Here is a 21,075-nt window from a genome sequence, read left to right on the forward strand (position 1 = left end):
AAACATAGAAACCAGTCAATAAATGACAGCTATTAATTTTTTTTATTATGATTATGATGATGATTATGATAATAATGATGATATTTGTCCAGCACAGGTACCACAGTTCATCACTTCATCTACTCTCTTACCTTTTGACCCTTGGGTTTCTGCAGGAACCTGACTGATAAACCTCAAACCTGATGCAAACAGTTAACATGCTCAGCTGCTAGCCAAAAGTTTGGCAGTTTGCGTCCACCCAGAGGATCCTTGGAAGAAAGGCCTGGTGATCTATTCCAAAAAAATCAGCCATTGAACTCCCTGTGGAACACAATTCTACTCTGACACACGTGGAATCGCCATGAGTTGGAATCGACTCAATGGCAACTAACAACAACAACAGCAGAAGCAGGGAAGGTTTGCCTGTGCAGGTGGTATCCAAGTAGACACCTGGAGGTGAATGGGAGTTTATGTGAAAAATAGAACAGGAAAACACAGGGACCGTAAATGTCTTCTTGCATTGAATTAGAAGAGTTGAATAAGTGACTTTGACATGACGCAAATATCTACAATGTTGTGTTAAATGAAATGAATGTACAGAAATGTATAAGCTTGCCTATAGCTTGGAAATGCATTCTAAAAACAACACAAACAAAACTGTACACCTTGTTTCATAAAGCCTGTAAATTAGAATAAACCATTAGAGATTCTGGAGTATAGAAAAGAAAAATAAATCTTCCTAATTCAGTAAGTACAAAATATGGCATTTCTCCTGTCTATTAAAAGAAAAGTGTTACAGGTAAATACGTCAGTTTTGTAAATTATAGTTGACAATTACAATGATCCTACATTTTCTTGTGTAAATAACAATGGTATTCATGATCAATGTAAATTGGAAATAAAATAAGATTTTTTTAAAGATACGGTTTTCAAAGACAGTGCTAATTTTAGCAATTCCCTTTTATTTATGTTTATTCAAATTTATTCAAATTAAGGGAGTGTATTTTATTGACATATTTGGGTAATAAAAATAAAAAAGGAATTCTCAAATAACAAGTGTATATTTGTATGCATAGGATATGTTCAAGTTTAATTGTTAGGAGAATGAGTGAGACATCTTTAGAGATTTTTAAATAGAATACACGTAGGAATTTATCCAGCTTATTTAGATTCACCCCTTGGTAGTCATCAAAACTTCCAGAAATGCCCCAAATTTGCTGCTCTTCTCTTAAATTCTATAGATAGCCACAGACTGGATGATAGGCATTTTCTAACTACGGTTTCATTGGCTCTTGTTCTAAAACAGTAGTCAAAGATTTGTTAAATTATTATTTAGCTAGTTCTTAATCTTAAGATTCTTAATCTTAGCAGCACATTAAAATCACCTGGGAGACTTTTTAGACATGCATTTGCCTGAGCTCAATCCCGGAGATTATGATTTAATTGGTTTGGGGTGGGGCCCAGCCATCAGTGTTTAAAAAAAAAAAAAAAAATCCAAATGATTGAAGTGCCTTGCCAAGATTGAAAACCACTGATCTAGGCAGTTTTTCTCAGGCTGGGCACTCTTCAAAATCTTTTGGGGGACTTGTTAAAAATACAGATTCATAGTTTTACTTCCTTAAGAATCTGATTAAGTCTAAGGAGAACCAAGGGAATCTGTGTTCTTAACAAACACAGCGGCCAATTCTGATAACTAGCCAAGTTGAGGTAACACTGATCCAAGATGTCCAATAAAAATCTAAAACAAGCTAGACCGGTCTGTTTTGTGCTTAATGGCAAAATCCCTCCAACACATCTTAACATTGCATGTTGCTGAAAAAACATTTTCTACTTTTTAGGAGTGTGTGTGTGTATTTGGTTTCGTTATCTATTAATACCTTTCAGAATGTTCAGGAACCAATTTATTATATATATTAAATTAAATGCTTTTATACACACACATACATACATATACATATTACACACATTCACATATGCACACAATATATAAAAACAACCAACTAAAAAGTGGTAGAATGTTTGTGTATATTTAATCACTCTAAATAATAAGAACATCTTTTCAAATGATGTTTTTCTTTGGTGAGCGTCTCTTTCATTATAATCAGGTGCTACTTTCCTCACCAATTCTGAATCACCATGTTCTACTCAAATTAATTTGGGATTCTTAGTTGGCATCTGGGAGCCTGACAGAACTGGGTTTAGAATGCCGTATAATCAAGCACGTTTCCTTCAAGTCCTCCCTGCCAGAACACTGTGTCTTCATTCTTCTGTGGGAGGTAACACCACTACTTGAGTGTGGGAAGGGAGTTACATTCTGATGACCAGCCTTTTCAAGTGGATCCACCCAATGAGACTCTCTACAAAGCTGCCTTCTTCTTGTTGGGCAGGCGTCATTCAACCAAGAATCAAATGGCAACTACTAAATGGGAGTAAGGTAGGCAAGGAACACCTTCCATGTTTTCATAGTTTAAATAGCATACTCAGCATTCTCATTTACAGTACCTGTTATGCACATTTGCACTTTTCAAATCAGCATGGGATTCTAGCAATATACATTTCACCTTGAAAGATCTCTTTGTAACCTATGTTCAGGAGGTAAATATCTGGTTACTGCTCCAGACATAGAAGACTTTCCACAGTTAACAATCAAACAGAACACATTCGTGAATAAAACAGCTTCGTCATAAACAACAATAACAACAAAATCACACAGTTCCTGACAATAAGCCATGGGATTCTCATTCTTTATCTTCTTTCACTCTTCCCTTTTTGCCCAATGGGTATTTTTCACTTAGACCTCCAAATCTCTGCAATTAGATTTTTTACTTAATAAGCAAGCTTATTTAGTTTTACCTCTTCTGCAAGAAAATGTATTTTTTTTTTTTTTAATTACTGACAAATGGAGCTAGAATATGATTAGACCCATTGCAGTCAATTTTGACTCATAGCGACCCTATAGAACAGAGTAGGACTACCTCATTGGGTTTCCAAGGAGTGGCTGGTAGAGTCGAATTGCTGACCTTTTGGTTAGCAGCCAAGCTTTTAACCACTGTGCCACCAGGGCTCCAGAATATGTTTATAAAACCCATTGCCATCACAGTCAGGTATAAGAAAGAAAAAATATATATATACAAAAAAAGAAAAAACATATATAAACGAATAGAACAGTCATTGTTATGCTGCTAAAAGTTTAACAACAGACTCTCCAGGACAAATAAAAATTACAAAAAAAAAGGGGAGGGGGGAGGCTCTGATTGATGATTTCCATGGTGTAAATACTCGCACCAGAACTGATTTTAAGCTACCAGTGTGATGCCTCTGAGTGCAGATTTTGGAAGAGATGTGCACAGTCAGCTCTAGCAAACAGGACGATTAGTTTCAGTACACAGTGGTGGGGACTTCCTGTGAATGTGCCCACTTAATATCCATAATAACCTCATGAAGGAGAAACACTAAATTTACAATTAAAGAGAATTGGGTTTGGGTTTCGGCATGGCTACTTATTAACCATTCGATCTCAGGCAAGTGCCTGTCATGGTTTCTCATTCACAGCAGTGGCTCAGTAAATACAAATGGTAGTTCCCTTTCTATATCCAAAAGTAAGTAATCAACATTTTTCGTAATAAAGTATTTAAATTCTTCTCTTCAGTTACCTCCCTTTGGATGTTTTTCTACTTCTGAGCATGTTTCAAAACAAGTGTAACATAAGTCATGTTGATAGCATGTACCCTTCATATGCTGTGATGACAGTGGTGATTTACTTCAGTTTAATCATGAGAAAAACGTTAGTCAAATCCCGCTAGAAGGGCATCTATAAAATACCCGACCAGTGCTCCTCAAAACTGTCAAGGTCATCAAAACAAGGAAAGCCTGAGAAACTGTTCTAATCAAGAGGAGGCTAACGCGATATCCTTGATGGTATCCTGGAACAACAAGAACAAAAAAGATACTAGGTAAAAAATGAAGGAAATCTGAAGGAAGTTGAGTTGATTCTGATTCATGGCAACCCCATGGATGTAGAGTAGAACTGCTCCATTGGGCTTTCAAAGTTGTGACCTTTGGAAAGCAGATCACCAGGCCTGTCTTTTGAGACACATCTGTGTGGGTTTGAACCTCCAACCTTTCAGCCAATAGTCTAGCCCTTCACCATTTGTACTACCCAGGGACTCCATGAATAAAGTATAGATTTTAGTTAATAATAATGTATTAGTGTTGGTTCATTCATTGTGTCATAGAAATGTATCATGTTAATAATAGGGAACTCAAGATAGTAGGTATATGTGAGTGCTTACTATCTGTGCGATTTTTCTGTAAACCAAAAACTGTTCTAAAACACAAAGTTTATTAAAAAACAAAAACAACAAAAAACAAATGTAGGCTTTCCTCCAAGGGATAAATATTTGAACACAGTTCTTATGTCACCACTGAATTTTCTCTTCAGTTGGATAAAAATTTTTAGTTTCTTTAACCATCCTTTTCATGATACAGCTTTAAGTTCTGCCTCCAGCCTGGGTGTTTCCTGAATACGCAATGCTCTTTCATGCTTTATTGCCTTTGATTATGCACTTCTCAGAAGATTGTCCTTCCTCCAGACCCCTTCATGGTTAACTTCTGCTCATCACTCTAAAGACACTAAAATGTCACCTACACCATGTAACAAACCAAATCTAAGTGACATTGCTTTCCTTGCCCTCCTTAATTTTTCTTTGGGTTCTATTCTCATGGCGCTTTGTACGTAGCTATCATTTCACCATCAAAAAAACCAAGCCCGTTGCTATCAAGTTGATTCCGACTTATGGTGATCTCATGTGTTCCAGAGTACAACTGCTCCACAAGGTTTTCTTGGCTGTAATTTTTAAGGAAACAAGTTGCCAAGCCTTTCTTTCATGGTGTTGCTGGGTGGGTTCGAACTGCCAACTTTAGGTTAGTAATTGAGTGCAAACACTTGCACCACCCAATTTCATCATACTGCGTTTAATGTCATCTGTCTCCTTCTCACACTGTGAGTAGAAGAGGACATACCTATATCCCTAAAACCTAGAAAAGGCACCAGATACATGGAAACAAACAAAAAAACCAAACCCATTGCTGTTGAGTCAATTCTGACTCATAGTGACTCTGTAGGACAGAGTAGAACTGCCCCATAGAGTTTCCAAGGAGCACCTGGTAGATTTGAACTGCCAACCTTTTGGTTAGTATCCGTAGTACTTAACCACTATGCCACAAGAGTTTTCTGATACATGGAAGGGGCACCTTAAATATCAGATGGATGCAGTTGGTCCTGCATGGACTCACTTATCCCTCCATTTTGTTTGTTCTCATGTTCCTATGTACTCATTCCTGCATCTCTCTTGCTTCAGGTGTCCTCCATCGTCCCTTCTACTAGTCAAATTCCTACCTACCTTTCAAGTCTCCATTTGCAGGTACACTAGTCTCTTTCTAACACTCCATTGCTTAAAGCCAGCAGGACATCATTGTTTCTCATTATGTTCATGTACTTTTTTTTTTTTTTTTGAGATCGGGAACCTTGTCTTATGCTAAGCTTGTATTCCCCACAGGTCACCTAGTATTTGGCTCCCTACCACATGTTGATTGTCTGATTTTCTGGATATCAAAGTCCACACTGAATTTCTCTCCTCTGAAGACCTGAAACATACAAATTTTGTCCCAAAGTATTTATTTAGCATGTGATTATCTATTTCTTGTTCTGTTCTCTCTTTGTTACATGTGCATTTTTTTCTCTTTAACAATATTATAAGCTTTCATAAGGCATAATTATTCTCCCCTATTTATTTTGTCTCTCTCACACTCTCTAGCTGTGAGCTAGATACACAATAAAAACCAAACTCATTGCTGTCGAGTCAATTCTGACGCATGGCAACCCCTGTGTGCTCTCTTTGATAGTTCAGCTGGTAGAGTTGAGGACTGTAGACACACACTAAAAACAGAACAAAACAAAGAAACCTTTGCCGTCCAGTTGATTCCAACTCATAGCAACCCTATAAGACAGAGTAGAACTGCCCCATAGGGTTTCCAAGGAGCACCTGGTGAATTTGAACTGCTGACCTTTTGGTTAGGAGCCATAGCTCTTAATCACTACACCACCAGGGTTTCCAGACATACAACAGCTACTTATTAATAAAGAATTAAAAACTTATTCTAGACTAGCACTATTAGAGGACCTGGCAAAATATTGCACCCATTCCAATTTGAATCCAAACTTTGAGAATAGAACCTAGGAATTCTTAAAGTCAGCATTTTGTAGACAAATTTTCCCTGAGTTATCCCAGTGTAAGGGAATTGTCTGTTACCAACTGATTGCAGAAGCACATTGAATGAAATGATAAATGAGCCCAGTGGCTATTTGAGGCTATTTCATAAAGGAAGTATGCTTTAAAGGGTGTGGTTTCTTTTGCTTAAAGTTAATCACTCTTAATCCATTCACACAAATGTAACCACGATTAACACAAATATAAGCTGTAGTGTATGCTTAACATAGTTTAATTTAAAAGAATAATTCTGAGTTACCATCTTCCCTTTCTTTCTCCATTCCATAATTATTTTATACATTATGCACTATATCTGAAAGTTAAAAATTCTTTACTTTATTAGTGAAAATAGAAATATAGATGCCTAAGAAAAGATTTCTTTCAAATGTATGCTTTGTCTATTTGATGTATGATACAACTGATAACATTAAAAATTTTCACAACATTTGCCATTTATTTTAACTGAAAATCCTTAAGAAGTTTGCAGACTTTAGGCATCTGAATAATATGCGGAGACCATAAAATGTCTAACATTCAATTTTAGAAATTACAATTATGCAAAAGTCATAATTATTTTACAGCACATTATTTTTCAGTAATTTATCTACTCAAACCAGTGTGCCTGATCCTGAACTTGCAGCAAAATACCTAAATCTAGGTTTGTCCCAGATTAATAGTGTAATCTTGGGCAAATCCTTTATTTCTCTGAGTTTTCTAATTTGGACAATGGAGGATTAGACGAGACAATATATATGAAAAGTTTCTATAAACTCCAATATGGTATCTCATTTAAGAAGATATTTATTCTAAATCATAAAATTTGAAGAAAAACAAGTAAAACCCAAATAACTAATAACCTTAGGAGTGCCATTGTTCAGGGTCTAAACAATCAGGGACTTAGAAAATAAATTTAACAGAGTTTCTAATCCTTTTAGTTAAAGGAAATTCCACGTTAGTTTAGACATTCCCACGTAGGTCAGGGCAAAGGTAAGGGGAACAGCTCGAAGGGATTATTTCAAGTTGACTTGTGGTATTTTTCTTAACAAGCTCTGAAATAAACATCTCCCTTGCATTGTTTTTTCTCTTTGTTCTAGCCATGGAGAGCTGGTCTGATCACCGTAAATCTTGCTCTCCATCTTTTGTGCCACTATATTTGTTGCTCTATCAACATGGAATACCTTTCTGTCTTCTGCCTCGTTTGGCAATTTCCTATGCATTCTTCAACACTCACTTCAAAAGTCATGTTTCTAGAAAGATCTTCCCGTCACTTCTGCTGAGAGTTGGTTAATTATCATTCTTTTGTGTTCCTCAGCTTACTGTAGTCATGTCACTTCTCACCGTCGTTGAGCAGATCTTGACCTAGTGTAAGGCACATGGTAAGCATTGAATACAACTGGTTGAACTGAATCAGTCTTCTTAAATTCTCTTCTCTGTCTTTTCTCAAGCTCTCTCACTCTTTTTCTTGCCCCAATATTTTCTTCTCTTTATTCAGTTTTAATGTTTTAGTGAAGCATATTATTCTAAAATGTATAACTTAAGGAATTTTTCATTAGTTTGCTCACTGCCACGGAATTTAAAAAAAAAATCTTGAGTTTTGTGGTTTTGTGTTAGTATCTTGAGATGTATACAATTATTTCATAAGAAAAAGGCTAGAATAAAATCTTTAAATATTTTTCTTTTATTTTTTAATAATACAACTCAACTGTTCCCTCAAACTGAATTCATGTGTCTCCATTTTCTGGTGTTTTGGGTAAGTGTTGTTTGTCAGACTATTCATGAGCCAATTGAAGCCTGATTCTCCTCTGTGACATGGTTCTTCTTGTGATTCTGTTCCTAGCCTTGAGCTCAATATATTCGTACATACATATATAAATGTAAATATATATTTACAATAGAGGGAAAATTTAAAGCAATTCAAGGCATGGAAATCCCTCTCGCATCCAAGCAAAACAAAGAAAAGAAAAGAAGTCACAAGAAGTCCCTCATTCCTTTCTTCTTCCACTTCCTAGCCTCTTCCATGAGTCTGTCCATTTGTCCTACTATGCGCACTTGCATGTTGCTGTGATGCTGGAAGTTATGCCAATGGCACTCAAATACCGTCAGGGTCACCCATGGCTGACAGGTTTCAGCTAAGCTTCCAGACTAAGCCAGACTGCAAAGAAGAACTCGGTGGTCCATTTCTGAAAAGAACTAGCCAGTGAAAACCTTATGAATAGCAGCGGAACATTGATATAGTGCTGGAAGATGAGCCCCCAGGTTGGAAGGCACTCAAAAGACAACTGGGGAAGAGCTGCCTCCTCAAAGTAGAGTCAACCTTAATGACATGGGTGGAGTCAAGTTTCCGGGACCTTCATTTGCTGATGTAGCACGACTCAAAATGAAAAGAAACAGCTGCAAACGTCCACTAATAATCAGTACATGGAACGTACAAAGTGTGAATCTAGGAAAATCGGAAATCAGAAATGAAATGGAACACATAAAGATAGATATCCTAGGCATTAGTGAGCTGAAATGGACTGGTCCTGGCAATTTTGAATCCTACAGTCATATAATCTACTATGCTGGGAATGACAACTTGAAGAGGAATGGTGTTGCATTCATCATTAAAATGAGCATTTCAAGATCTACCCTGAAGTACAACACTGTCAGTGATGGGATAATATCCATACTCCTACAAGGAAGACTATTATTCAAATTTATGCACCAACAACTAAGGCCAGAGATGAAGAAATTGAAGGCTTTTACCCATTTCTGCAGTCTGAAATTGACGTAACATGCAATCAGGATGTGTTGATAATTAACTGGTGATTGGAATGTGAAAGCTGGAAACCAAGAAGAAGGATCGGTAGTTGGAAAATAAGGCCTTGGTGACAGAAATGATGCCGGAGATCGCATGAGAGTTTTGCAAGACCAACGGCTTTTTCATTGCAAACACCTTTTTTCACCAACCTAAACAGCGACTATACACATGGACCTCACCATATAGAATACACAGAGATCAAGTCAACTACATCTGTGGAAAGAGACGATGGAAAAGCTCAATATTGTGAATGAGAACAAGGCCAGGGGCCAACTGTGGAACAGATCATCAATTGCTCAAACGCATGTTCAAGTTAAAACTGAAGAAAATTGGAACAAGTCCTTGAGAGCCAAAGTATGACTTTAAGTGTATACCACCTGAATTTAGAGACCATCTCAAGAACAGGTTTAAAGCGTTGAACACTAATGGCCATGGACATTCGAAAGAATGAACAAATCTGTCTTGGAAGAGGTACAACTGGAATGCTCCTTAAAAGCAAAGATGGCAAGGTTGTGTCTCACATACTTTGGACATATTATCAGGGGGGATCAGTCCCTGGAGAAGGACATCATGCTTGGTAAAATAGAGGGTCAGTGAAAAAGAGAAAGACCCTCAGTGAGATGAACTGACACAGTGGCTACAACAATGAGCTCAAGCATAACAACAATTGTGAGGATGGTGTAGGACTGGGCAGTGTTTCATTCTATTGTACATAGTGTCTATGAGAAGGGAATAACTCCACAGGACCTAACAACAACTTCCTAGCCTAGCCCAGTATTCTTTCTTCAGTCCTTCATGGTGTGAATCTCTGTATCCTTCCTCCTCATTAGGAAAACTTTATCTCCTTATCACAATGGTTGAGAACAACCCAACATTCACCCTTTTCCTCCCATTAGAACAATCTCTAGGACATCGTAATACAACAATGCGTTCCAGAGAATTCAAACTACTCAATTTAAAATAATACCACCAGGGTTTCAGCAAAATATACCACAATGTGCTTTCTACTCAGAATAGTGGCAAGAAAAAGCAAAAGAGTCAGCATGACATTCTAGGCTAAGCTGAGGTAAAGCACAGTTTCTTTATGCACCTCAGATCTCTGATCTGTCTTAAAAGGGACGCAAGTGTGAAGACAGCCATGCACATCTCCAAAGCACAGGTACAAATTCTCAGAAACACTCCAGTTTGCATTCATACAATGGAAGAGAACTTTTTTTACCAAAAAACACAATTTTCAAAGAATTTATCTACACAGGAGGAAGTGTTTATTTGATTCTGGACAGTAGTGTCAGTTTCTCATTCTCATCTTTCTGGATATTTTCCAGCACATAAGCAGTAGCTGCAGTGGTTTATAGTGAACATTGTAGAGACCAGCAACCTAACTAACCCCTCATCTTTACTCTTACACACATAAAGAATCAGCAAGAACATTGAAATTACAGTGTATTTGTTTATCCTTGGTTAAGGTCAAGTTTTTAGGGATTTTCACAAAATACTACACAGAAGCAGATCCATAAAAATATTTTAGTTACATGTAAAACAGAAACCTTGGGGAATGGGCTTTATTTTTAGTTTAATACCAGAGAAATTGGAAATATCCCTTTGAATATGCATTGCATTTGCTATAGAGATGACAACACTTACATTTCAATCTAACCAACAAATTAATTTATAAAGCTCTGGTCAAGTTTTTGGCTGTTACTTTAAGAAAAATACCATTAGTTTCTCAAGGAAGATTAGGATTTCAATGGACTCAAAAGGCAAAAATACTACTTTGTGCTGTTATCAGATTTAATCACAAAGAAATACAAGGTTAGAAAGGAAAAGGCAAAGAAATCTTATCACAAAAAGAAGGCCCATTGAAGAGGGAGTTTTAATTATTAACTTATTTGGTTAATTTTAAATATGCTAATTTCCTCAAGGTTACAAAAAAGCAGCAATACATTAAAAAAGCATGTTTAAGAGGAAATGCAATGGCTTAGCAGGCATGGGAAAGTGTTCAACATCATGACTAGGCAAATGATTCAAATGTTTACAATAACTTCTCGCTTATTAAAAGAGCAGGATTTGTTAATGAAATGATAATATTTAATCCTAGCTAAAAAAAAAAAAAAAATTTTTTTTTTTTTTTTTAGGCCATTCATTGTTGTATTCATTGTCAGTAAAGAGTGTATGTTGGAACTAAGCTTTTGTGATGAAAGTTGGCTTTATATACCAAGAGCCATTAAAAGCCTCTCTCTTTTGATCTAGAACTGGTGTAGTAGTTAAGCGCTTGACTACTAACCAAACGTAGGTGGTTGGAACCCACCAACTGCTCCTCAGTAGAAAGATGTGGCATTCTGCTTCCAGCCTTGGAAGCCTCATGGGGTGGTTCTACTCCGTCCTATAGGGTTGCTCTGAGTCGAAACTGACTTGATGGCAAAGGGTTATGGATATCAGGAAATAATCCTAAACACGCTAAGGACTAAGGTGGGCCTGACCCAAGCCATGATATTTTTAATCCCCTCATATGCATGCAAAAGCTGGACAATGAATAAGGAAGACTGAAAAAGAATTGATACCTTTGAATTATGGTGCCGGCGAAGAATATTGAATATACCATGAACTACCAGAAGAATGAACAAATCTGTCTTGGAAGAAGTACAGGTAGGGTGCTTCTTGAAAACGAGGATAGAGGACTCTCAATGAGATGGATTGACACAGTGGCTGCAACAGTGGGCTCAACCATAACAAAGATTGTCAGGATGGTACAGGACCAGGCAGTGTTTCGTTCTGTGATACATAGGGTCGATATGAGTTGGAACTGACTGAACAGCACCTAACAACAGCAACAATACACAAAAAAGGTTTATTTATAAAGGTATTCTTTATAATAATGAAAAATTGAGAACCTGAATTCCCAATATTAAAAAAAAATTTTTTTAATTATTTTATTTTATTTCTTTTAGGACGTGGTTAAATCAATTATGATGCACTTATTTGAAGGAATTTACAACTAACAACAACAATATCAGAGTCACTAACAGATGCTTGTCATGATATGCATAGAACAAATGTTTGTTTTATATAAACTGATAAGCATGCTAAAAATTAAATTTATAGCGTAAGTATAATAATGTTAAAATTCTATACAGAAATTAGATTGGGATGATACATACTGAAAGATTAACTTTAAATGATGGATTAAGTATTCTCTCCTAATTTTCTATCTTAACAATTTTTAGGTAGTGAATATAAAACCTTTTATTTAAAAATCACCATTCAATGATGTGATTATTAATACTGAAGATAAATCATTAAAGAGTCCATCAGTCATTAAAATTTATTTTCAAATATTTAACATAGAAAATAAAAATGGAAAGAAATAGCAGAACATGGAAAAAAGTCTAAAATATTTATTAGATTTATTTCAACAAGATTTTAACCCTAATGATCATGGAAACCACTTTAGTTATTTTTTTTAATGTATAATAAACGTTAAGCTCCATGAGGGCAGAGTGCCTGTCTTCAGCTTTGTATCATCACCAGAGTGCATAGCGTCAAAGTATAGAAGGTGTTAATAAATGGTTGATGGGTAAATGATAACAAAGAAAAGGTCACTTTAGTGAATGTCTGTTGATTTGCCGGTCTGTCTCCTAATCTCTCTTCTCAGTCATTTGCCCACAGTTTCCTTTGTGCTACTATCTCTCCGTGACTCTTTGCCAATGTGGTTCTGACCCACCATGTGCCTTTACTTTTATGTACAAGATTCATACCTGACCAATCAAAGGTTTCAATTATCCTGGCCAACTGACTGGTGCAGGGAGGCACAAGTGACTAAGCACATGCTAGTGGAATTGTGTTCTGCTAGAACTATTGGGAACAAGACGTGCTTTTTAAATTATGAATGACTAAACCAATAGAACTAATCTTGGAGCTGGTGGCCGTCTTTGCTTTCACAGTGGGAAAACTGAATAATAATGAAACCAACACAAAGAAAGGCAGAACTGAGAGGTGGAGACAATCTCAGTGATGTCATTTGAACACCTGGCTTTGGCTCTGCCTGAATCTAGGTTACCCAATTACAGGAGCTAACAAATTCCCTCATCCTTAACAATTCTGTTTTGTTTTATTTTGCTTAAGCCAGATTGCGTTAAGTGTGTGTGCACTGATAGAGTTCTAAAATACCCAGAGATATATGCTGAGAATTCTTTTCCTAGATCTGCCAACAGTTTTGATAAGGGACAGTGATCATTTTAGGCCAAAACTGATCAATATTCTGTATAAACAACCTTAAGAAATCATTGCTAGTAATTACATTTGAATTACTTCTCTTTTTCAAAAGCTCTCACACCCAGATAAAGGACTACAAGTCCAATGGAATGGAAGGGGCTTTCCACTACAGTACATTGAATTCATGGGACCCAAGACACTGTCTTTTGTAGCTAAGACTTCCTTTTTCTTTTTTCGTGCATTTATGCTGTCTCATGAAGCTGACTGCCACATCTTTCTCCTGCAGAGCTGCTGGTGGTTCGAACTGCTGACCTTCTGGTTAGCAGCTGAACGTTTAATCACTGCGCCACCAGGGCACAATAGATATTACATGCCCTCTTTTACCCCTATAGTTTCTGAGATCTTCAGTTATGTGTATTTAACACAGTGTTTTGTTATAGCTTCATTGGTGTTTACAGCATTCTTACCAATCCAGAGGTTTTAGAATAAATTGGGTCACCTTGACAGATAATAGCTCTCTTGGTGAACTGGTTTTTTGAAAGTCTGAGTTTATTCATAATCATCCCTTTCTGCAAGTTGGCTATGCTCAAACATCTCTTGTGAAATTTGTCACTGTATTTCAAATAAGATAGTCTTTGAAACATACAGGAAGGCATATTTTCTCAATGTGCCGTAAGCCAGAAATTAAAAAAAATGCAAGGGGATGAGGGCGTTTTTTAAATGAAACCTTTCTCTGTATGACCATAAATCTGCGGTGGAAAACAGATTAGGCAACATTTTTATATTTAGAATACAATCTCTTCTATAAGAATCTCTGCACTAAAAATTTAATCATCATCTATTAATTTCTATCTAAATTGGTAAGGCATTTAATACTTGTGGTGGTGTCTCTTTATACCCTCTCTTTTGAACCAGAAAGAGAATTATATTTGTGTTCTATATAGTGTGCGAGTCAGAATCAACTCAACGGCACTGGGTTTTTTTTTTTTTTTTTTTGGTTTATACAGTTTTTTTTTTTTTAAATAATATTTTTGTCTTCTTTTTTCTCCCAAAACCCTATACAGACCCATCGCCTAGCAGATGCCTGAGCCCAGTATATGGCTCCTTAAATATTTTCTCAGTGAATAAATATGCTGTATATGTTTGGATGGCTTCTGCAAAAAAAAGCTTGAGTTTACACTAATGTGTTGTTTCATTTGAAGTTCAGTCTCTAACTTTTTATTGCATATTTACGCAATTAGATGGTGCATAACATTAGTGCTTATTATGAACCAGACATTGTTCAAAGTGCCTCTTATGTAATATCACCTTTAATCCTCATAATAATTTATGTATTAGCAGTTATTATTATCCCCATTTTACAGGTGAGGAAACTGAGGCACGGAGAGGTTAAGGGACTTTCCTAAGGTTAGGATAGCAAAAAGGTAATAAAGACAGGATTTGAATCCAAATGGCCTAGCCCCAGAATCCATACTCTTAACCACAGTATCAATTTTTCAATTTTGCCTGTTAATAGGTTAAAAGAAAAAAAAAAAAAAGCCATCATAAAGATAAAAACAAGACAGAGCTCTAACTGAATATTCTGATGTCAGGAAATTGTCTTATTTTTATTAAACCTAATTTTTAAAAGTAGAGTCAATTTTACTGTAGTGATATGTTATTCTTTTCCTATAAAGTACTTAGATTTGGGGGGAAAAAAGCTTCGTGTAAAAGTAGCAAATGTGGGAAACATTATTGATGTGACATACATGCAAACCAATGCATTGGGGTTAGCTTGTGTACAAGTTTTTCTGCTACGTTTGAGAAAGAGAGATAATGGGAGGCGGGAAGACATAACAGGAGGCTAAAAGAAGTGGATTCAAGAGACTCACATCCCAGAACCATGGAGAGTATTCTGGATTCATTTGAATTTACCAGTGCACGGCATCTCTTCGATAAGCCAACACCTGCTAACTTTTGCGGTATCACCAGTTCAATTTTTGCTTATGCATCTCTTCTGATATCAGCGGAGAATGTCATCTGATGGGGAAGGAAGAGGTAATAATGACTTCATTAACCAAAATGTATCCCCACTTTCCAGGGCTGGAAAATTTAAGTCTTTAATTCCTTGAGCTACAGGAATACACACATATAATTAGACATATACTTAGTTATTCTTAAATACAACAGAACTATACTTAGATCTACATATAATTGCTCCCATTTCTATTTCCCATTCTTTTCTCCCAAAATATCCAACATAAAAATATTCCATTACAGTAATTTTTTTTTTTTTCTGATAGATGAACCAAATTTCAATTGAGATACTAAATATATTTGTTGGTGGTTGTGCCTTTGGCAAGGTCATTTATTTACCGAATGTCCCTGACTCTGATTCCACCAAGCTGTTATATTGTCATTTCTGCATGTGCCTACAAGAAGGAATTTTTCTTACTGTCAAATAAGCAGAAGAAAACCTTTCATTCTTCCTTTCTCAGCAGCCAGGGTATTGGGCTGTACCTTTACTTTTTAGTCAAACATGATGTAGAAATGTAAGCAGCAAGAGCTAGAAGAGTGATTTCTTTTTTAAAAACTTTCATGTTAAGCAGCTTAAAGGCCATTTTATTTGACCATAGAATGACTCTCACAAAACGGGTTAAGAAGTCCATGGGATTCTGGTAGGAATGGCTTTTACTAAGAGCTGTAAATTGTAACTGTTTCTGATTATATTTTGTTAGTCTCAAATTGGCTTATTTTCGGGAAACCAAGATTCTCACATACCTGACAATCATTTTCTGTTCCTTTTTGATATATTGGTATCAATTTGTTGTAGAAATGGCATGAAGGAGTAGAAAGGGTATCAGTCTGGTGGCAGACAGACCTACGTTCAAATGTCCATTTCTTCACTTTCTGTGGGTCCACTGGCGAAAGGTGATTACTTACTTTCCAGAGGTTTTGTTATCTCCTAAATGGAGTCCTCATTGGGCTGTTAGAAGGATTCACTGAAATGTTTGCCTTGGTGTAAAAATCATGTGTGTGGATGACAATGGCACCTGTCCTCCTCTATTTTCATGAGAGGTGAGGAGAATCACCATCAACATCAGCCCAAGGCTGATTCCTATAAGGTGGAGGTCAGTCATACCTCCGCTCTCCAACCCTTTTACAAATCCTGACACCAGCTGTTCCTTCCACGGCACTCTCTACTTCTCTGCTGGGTTCAATAATTTGTTGCAATGGCCACACAGAACTCACAGGCCATCATACTCAGAGTTACAGGGTTCATTAAGGACTTAACAGGTTACGATTAGGGATCAGGATCAGGAAGCATGTAGGCAAAGTTCCCCTTCTTCCCTTCCTCAGCAGTTCCCCTCGGCCATGCAGGGCTCCTCTCCACCCCCTGAAGATAGGTTCTTCTCGACCCCTTGAGGACAGGCTCCTCTGGGCCCTCTTAGGACAGGCTACTCTTGGCCCCCTCAGGACATGCCTCCTTTCCATGGGCAAAGGATGATTACTTACTCTCCAGGGGTTTTATCATCTCCTAAATGGAGTCCTAATTGGGCCACTACAAGGATTCATCTGATCTCTGTCCTGCTTGGTCAAGTGTTACAAAGCTCTTAAGCTCTGCCAATAAGTGCCTGGAGGCACCCTAACTCTACCAGCAAGCCTCCTGCCTGAAGGTGCTCAGCATTCTCACTCCATGAGACCTTACATCCACTGTAGCTGCCTCGCTCAGTGGGCTGGGAAGCCTAATACAACATTCTTGTGTCAGTCTCCCGCTGCCGTTTGTCTGCCACCACTTCTCACCATCTCCAGCATTACAACTTTCTCTGTGCCCTGGGTCTAGGAGGTTCTCAGCACAGCAACTGCAGGTCCGAAGGATGTACTCTGCTCCTGGCTCTTCTTTCTTGATTGTAGTGAAGTCCCTTCTCTTCAGTTCTGGGATTGGCCCCCTTTAAGCCTGGCAGGATGGCTTGTTAGGGTTCCATACACCTTATTTGTATGGCCCAATTTCCACAAGGACCCCGTGCACCTTATCTGCATTATTACCAAGTTGCCCAATTTTTTGGTGGGCCATAAACACCTTATTTGCATAGTCCCACTCAATCATTTTGGGGGAGCTGCAAGATCATGAATGGCTAAAAGGGCCACATTAAGTAATTCACTGGGCTGCTTATGGTTTCTGATTCATAGCAGTGGCTCAGTAAACATGAATTTTAGTTGCCTCTCTGTACACAAAATTAAGCAATTAACATTTGAAAACATTTATCCCCCCCAACTTCCATCACTGCCACTGAGTGCAACTGATAGTATTGAGCTCGCTGAACTGCAACAGGAGAAATGAAGCTAAAGTCCTCCTTGCAAGTGTCATTAGTGCTTTAAAAGAGCCTAAACCTGATGGAATTATTGTTAGGCTAGGGTAACCTGTATGTGATGTACGACAAGTTAGCGTAAATGCAGTGATCTTAATGAAATGTGATCCCATAGATAGTAAAAAAAAAAAAAAAAAGTAGCTGTCCTCAAATAAAGATATTCCAGGGGAAAAATATATATATATATATATATATATATATATATATAATATACCCACTGAATAGCTTCATGTGTAACAAAAAGAAAACGATAAGAAAATTATACTCCAGATATTTCCTTATTTTCCTACTTGGTTAATTTCAATCACATATTTAAATAGTATTTGGCTTTTATGAGGTCTTTGCATTCTGGTAAGCTCCCTTGCGGCACTGATAAGACCAAACCACCATGGACAGATGATAACAGGGACGAGACACAAAGCATCTGTGAAATTGCTGCTTTAAACTGGAATGCTAGATCTCTGGCAGAGCTGCTAGGTGACAGACTACACCTAAATGCTTAGATGGGGAGATAACTTCTGATGGATGTGAGTATGCATGTTTATGTTCCCTGATTTGCCAATGGCAGCTGAGGAAGGAAGGTGATGATTCCAAACATCACTTCTTTGCATCGAGTTTGTGCACAATTTGTGGTTGTACCTGGGGGCAAAATAGATTAATAAGGCCAAGAAGGAGGGGAAGGAGTGGGAGTGAGTAATAACCAGGGAAAGCTTCATGGCATCAACCTGGGGGGAAAGGGAGGAGGGCTGAGGATAGAGGGTGTTCCCTCCTGCTTCTACCTATGTCTCAAGTGGCAGGGGAAATTTTGAAAGCTGCTGTGAGGAGGAGCTAGTGGCTGGGTTTTGGGGTGTTTTGTACCCCACCCTCCCCACTTTTAGGAAAACCTCTTTACAAGAGGTAATTGAATGGGAAGGAGGAAGACAACCTGGGAATAGGAGGAAAGCAATTCTTAGGCTGCTCTTCTCTTGTCACTTGCCTTCTGATTCTTCTCCAAAGAAGCTCATCTGTGCCAAGGTGGCAGCAGAATATCCTGCCCAAGTGCCAGCTGTTGGGCATTGGCTTAGCCTCCTAGTGCATCCCAGGCTGCCATATTATTCAGTCACCATCCTTGCCCATTGGGACCGCTTCTGATGGCTGTGGCCTCTGCTGCCCTAGGGAGCACCTTCTGTAAGCAGCTCCTTTTCTCTCTCCTGGTGAGTAACAACAAAAAAGGGTTAGGGAATTCAAGCATGTCCCTACCAGCATCCTTCCTCTAGTTTGGGCTTAAAAGAGAGAGGGGTGGGGTGGAAAGCAGAGAAGACAGACTAGGAAAACGACGGCAGAGCTGAGAAAAATCCCAGGAGGAGTTGATAGCTTTGTGATCCAAGATGAGAGATGTTTAGCATACCCGTTAAGTGCCCCTGCTATGATGTTAATGTTTTTTTTTCCAGGGAATTCCCTGTTCTTGCTATGGTGTTTTTATAAAGGAGTAGCAGAATAGTTCATTCCTCAGGCATTTGGCCCAGAAGGTTCTGAGGTTTGTTTTTGTGACTAGTCATTAAATAACCTCTGGTTGTTACACATGTGTAGTTCCACTGAGCTGAGAGAAAAGGAAAAGGATTCTGGGTAAAGGTGTGAATTATCCAGGACTTTTTAAATTTCACCCAGGAAAAGCCAAGAGAAGGGCAGAAATCTTAATTCAAGTGAGGAGTTTAACTTGAGAAAAATAAGTTAAAAAAAAATATGATAGTCATTAAACAAAAACAAACATGAGTTTAGTTTCCACTTGAGTTTTTAGTAGTTTTGTAATGGTGTACTAAGATATTAATGTTTCCATGATGGGGAGGGGAGTAAGGAAAGTTGTCCTATCTCTCCACTGAATATTTTTGATCTGCAAATTTCCATTTTTTTTAATTTTAGCAAAAGATTTTAGCTTCAAATTATATTTTCAGAATTTGAAGTCTTTACTGTATGGAGGATAAACACTTTCTTCAGATAAATAATGTACAATGCAGGATTGATGGTCAAGTTCTCATCCTGTAACTGACTGGGGAAAAGAGAACTCAGAGAACAATCATCATTAGTTAAGTAAAATGTGGGAAAATTCTCCAAGAGATTTACTGAGGTTTATTTTGCTTTTGGCCCCTGGCCTGTCCAGTATCCTTTGCTTTATCCTCTGCCCATTCATCACTTATCCACACACTGGCTAAAAGATTGTCTGACCCCTACTCCCTCTAATCAGTACTTAATGGAAGACTGGAATACTATTAATGATTGGAAACTTCCATTGGCTCTGCCTGCAGAGGCAGGACAACCAAGATTGGGTTCTAGGGCAGGCAGGAAAGAAGATGAGAAACAATGGTGGGAGTGTGAGTGTGGATATACCCTACAAGAATTTTATATATATATATACACATATCTATGTGTAGATGTGTAGATATGTATGTATGTATATGCATAATGCATAATGTACGTATAGTATCATGCATGTATACACACACATAATATGTATGCATATACATTTTTCTAATTACAAAATACCCTTTCCACAGTATATATTTAAATCATTACTAATAGAATGCTTTTTGCTGAGAAGTTCTTTAGGTATAATTTAGAGCATCCTTTGTTATTAGGAATGAACATAGAAAAAGGGAAAATAAACCAAAATGTCTTCTGTCTTTAAAGGTGGATACTTAAATTAAACCTGAATACAAATGCTACTTTTTATTTCATTTTTATTGTGTTTTAAGTGAAAGTTTAGAAATCAAGTCAGTGCCTCATACAAAAATTTATATATACCTTGCTATATACTCCTAGTTTCTCCCCCTTAATGAGACAGCACACTCCTTCCCTCCACTCTTTCTTTTTGTGTCCATTCCACCAATTTCTGACTCCCTCTGCCCTCTCATCTCCCTTCCAGACAGGAGCTGCCCACATAGTCTAGTGTGTCTACTTGATCCAAGAAGCTCACTCTGCACCAGTATCATTTTCTATCCCATAGTCCAGTCCAATCCCTGTCTGAAGAATTGGCTTTGGGAATGGTTCCTGTCTTGGGCTAACAGGAGGTCTGGGGACCATGACCTCCGGGGTCCTTCTAGTCTCAGTCAGACCATTAAGTCTGGTCTTTTTACGAGAATTTGGGGTCTGCATGCCATTGCTCTCCTGTTGCCTCAGGGGTTCTCTGTTGTGTTCCCTGTCAGGGAAGTCATTGGTTGTAGCCGGGCACCATCTAGTTCTTCTGGTCTCAGGCTGATGTAGTCTCTGGTTTATGTGCCCTTTCTGTCTCTTGGGCTCATAATTACTTTGTGTCTTTGGTGTTCTTCATTCTTCTTTGGGCCAGGTGGATTGAGACCAATTGATGCATCTTAGATGGCCACTTGCTAGCGTTTAGGACCTCCAGAAGCCACTCTCCAAAGTGGGATGCAGACTGTTTTCTGAATAGATTTTATTACACCAATTGACTTAGATGTCCCCTGAAACCATTCTC

At 37.8% G+C, this 21,075-nt stretch overlaps 1 protein-coding gene across 1 annotated transcript in view; it reads left to right on the forward strand.

The window, feature by feature from the left end:
• The first annotated feature begins 18,646 nt into the window (after window positions 1–18,646).
• DSC1 (desmocollin 1) overlaps window positions 18,647–21,075 on the forward strand; it is a 33,210-nt gene continuing 30,781 nt past the window's right edge. Inside the window, exon 1 of the mRNA XM_064294629.1 lies at window positions 18,647–18,802. Coding sequence (XP_064150699.1) covers window positions 18,740–18,802 — 63 coding nt within the window. The 5' untranslated portion in view covers window positions 18,647–18,739. The remainder of the gene's footprint in view (window positions 18,803–21,075) is intronic.

This window comes from Loxodonta africana, chromosome 11 (genome assembly GCF_030014295.1).
Source record: "Loxodonta africana isolate mLoxAfr1 chromosome 11, mLoxAfr1.hap2, whole genome shotgun sequence".
In the NCBI taxonomy this organism is placed as follows: Eukaryota; Metazoa; Chordata; class Mammalia; order Proboscidea; family Elephantidae; genus Loxodonta; species Loxodonta africana.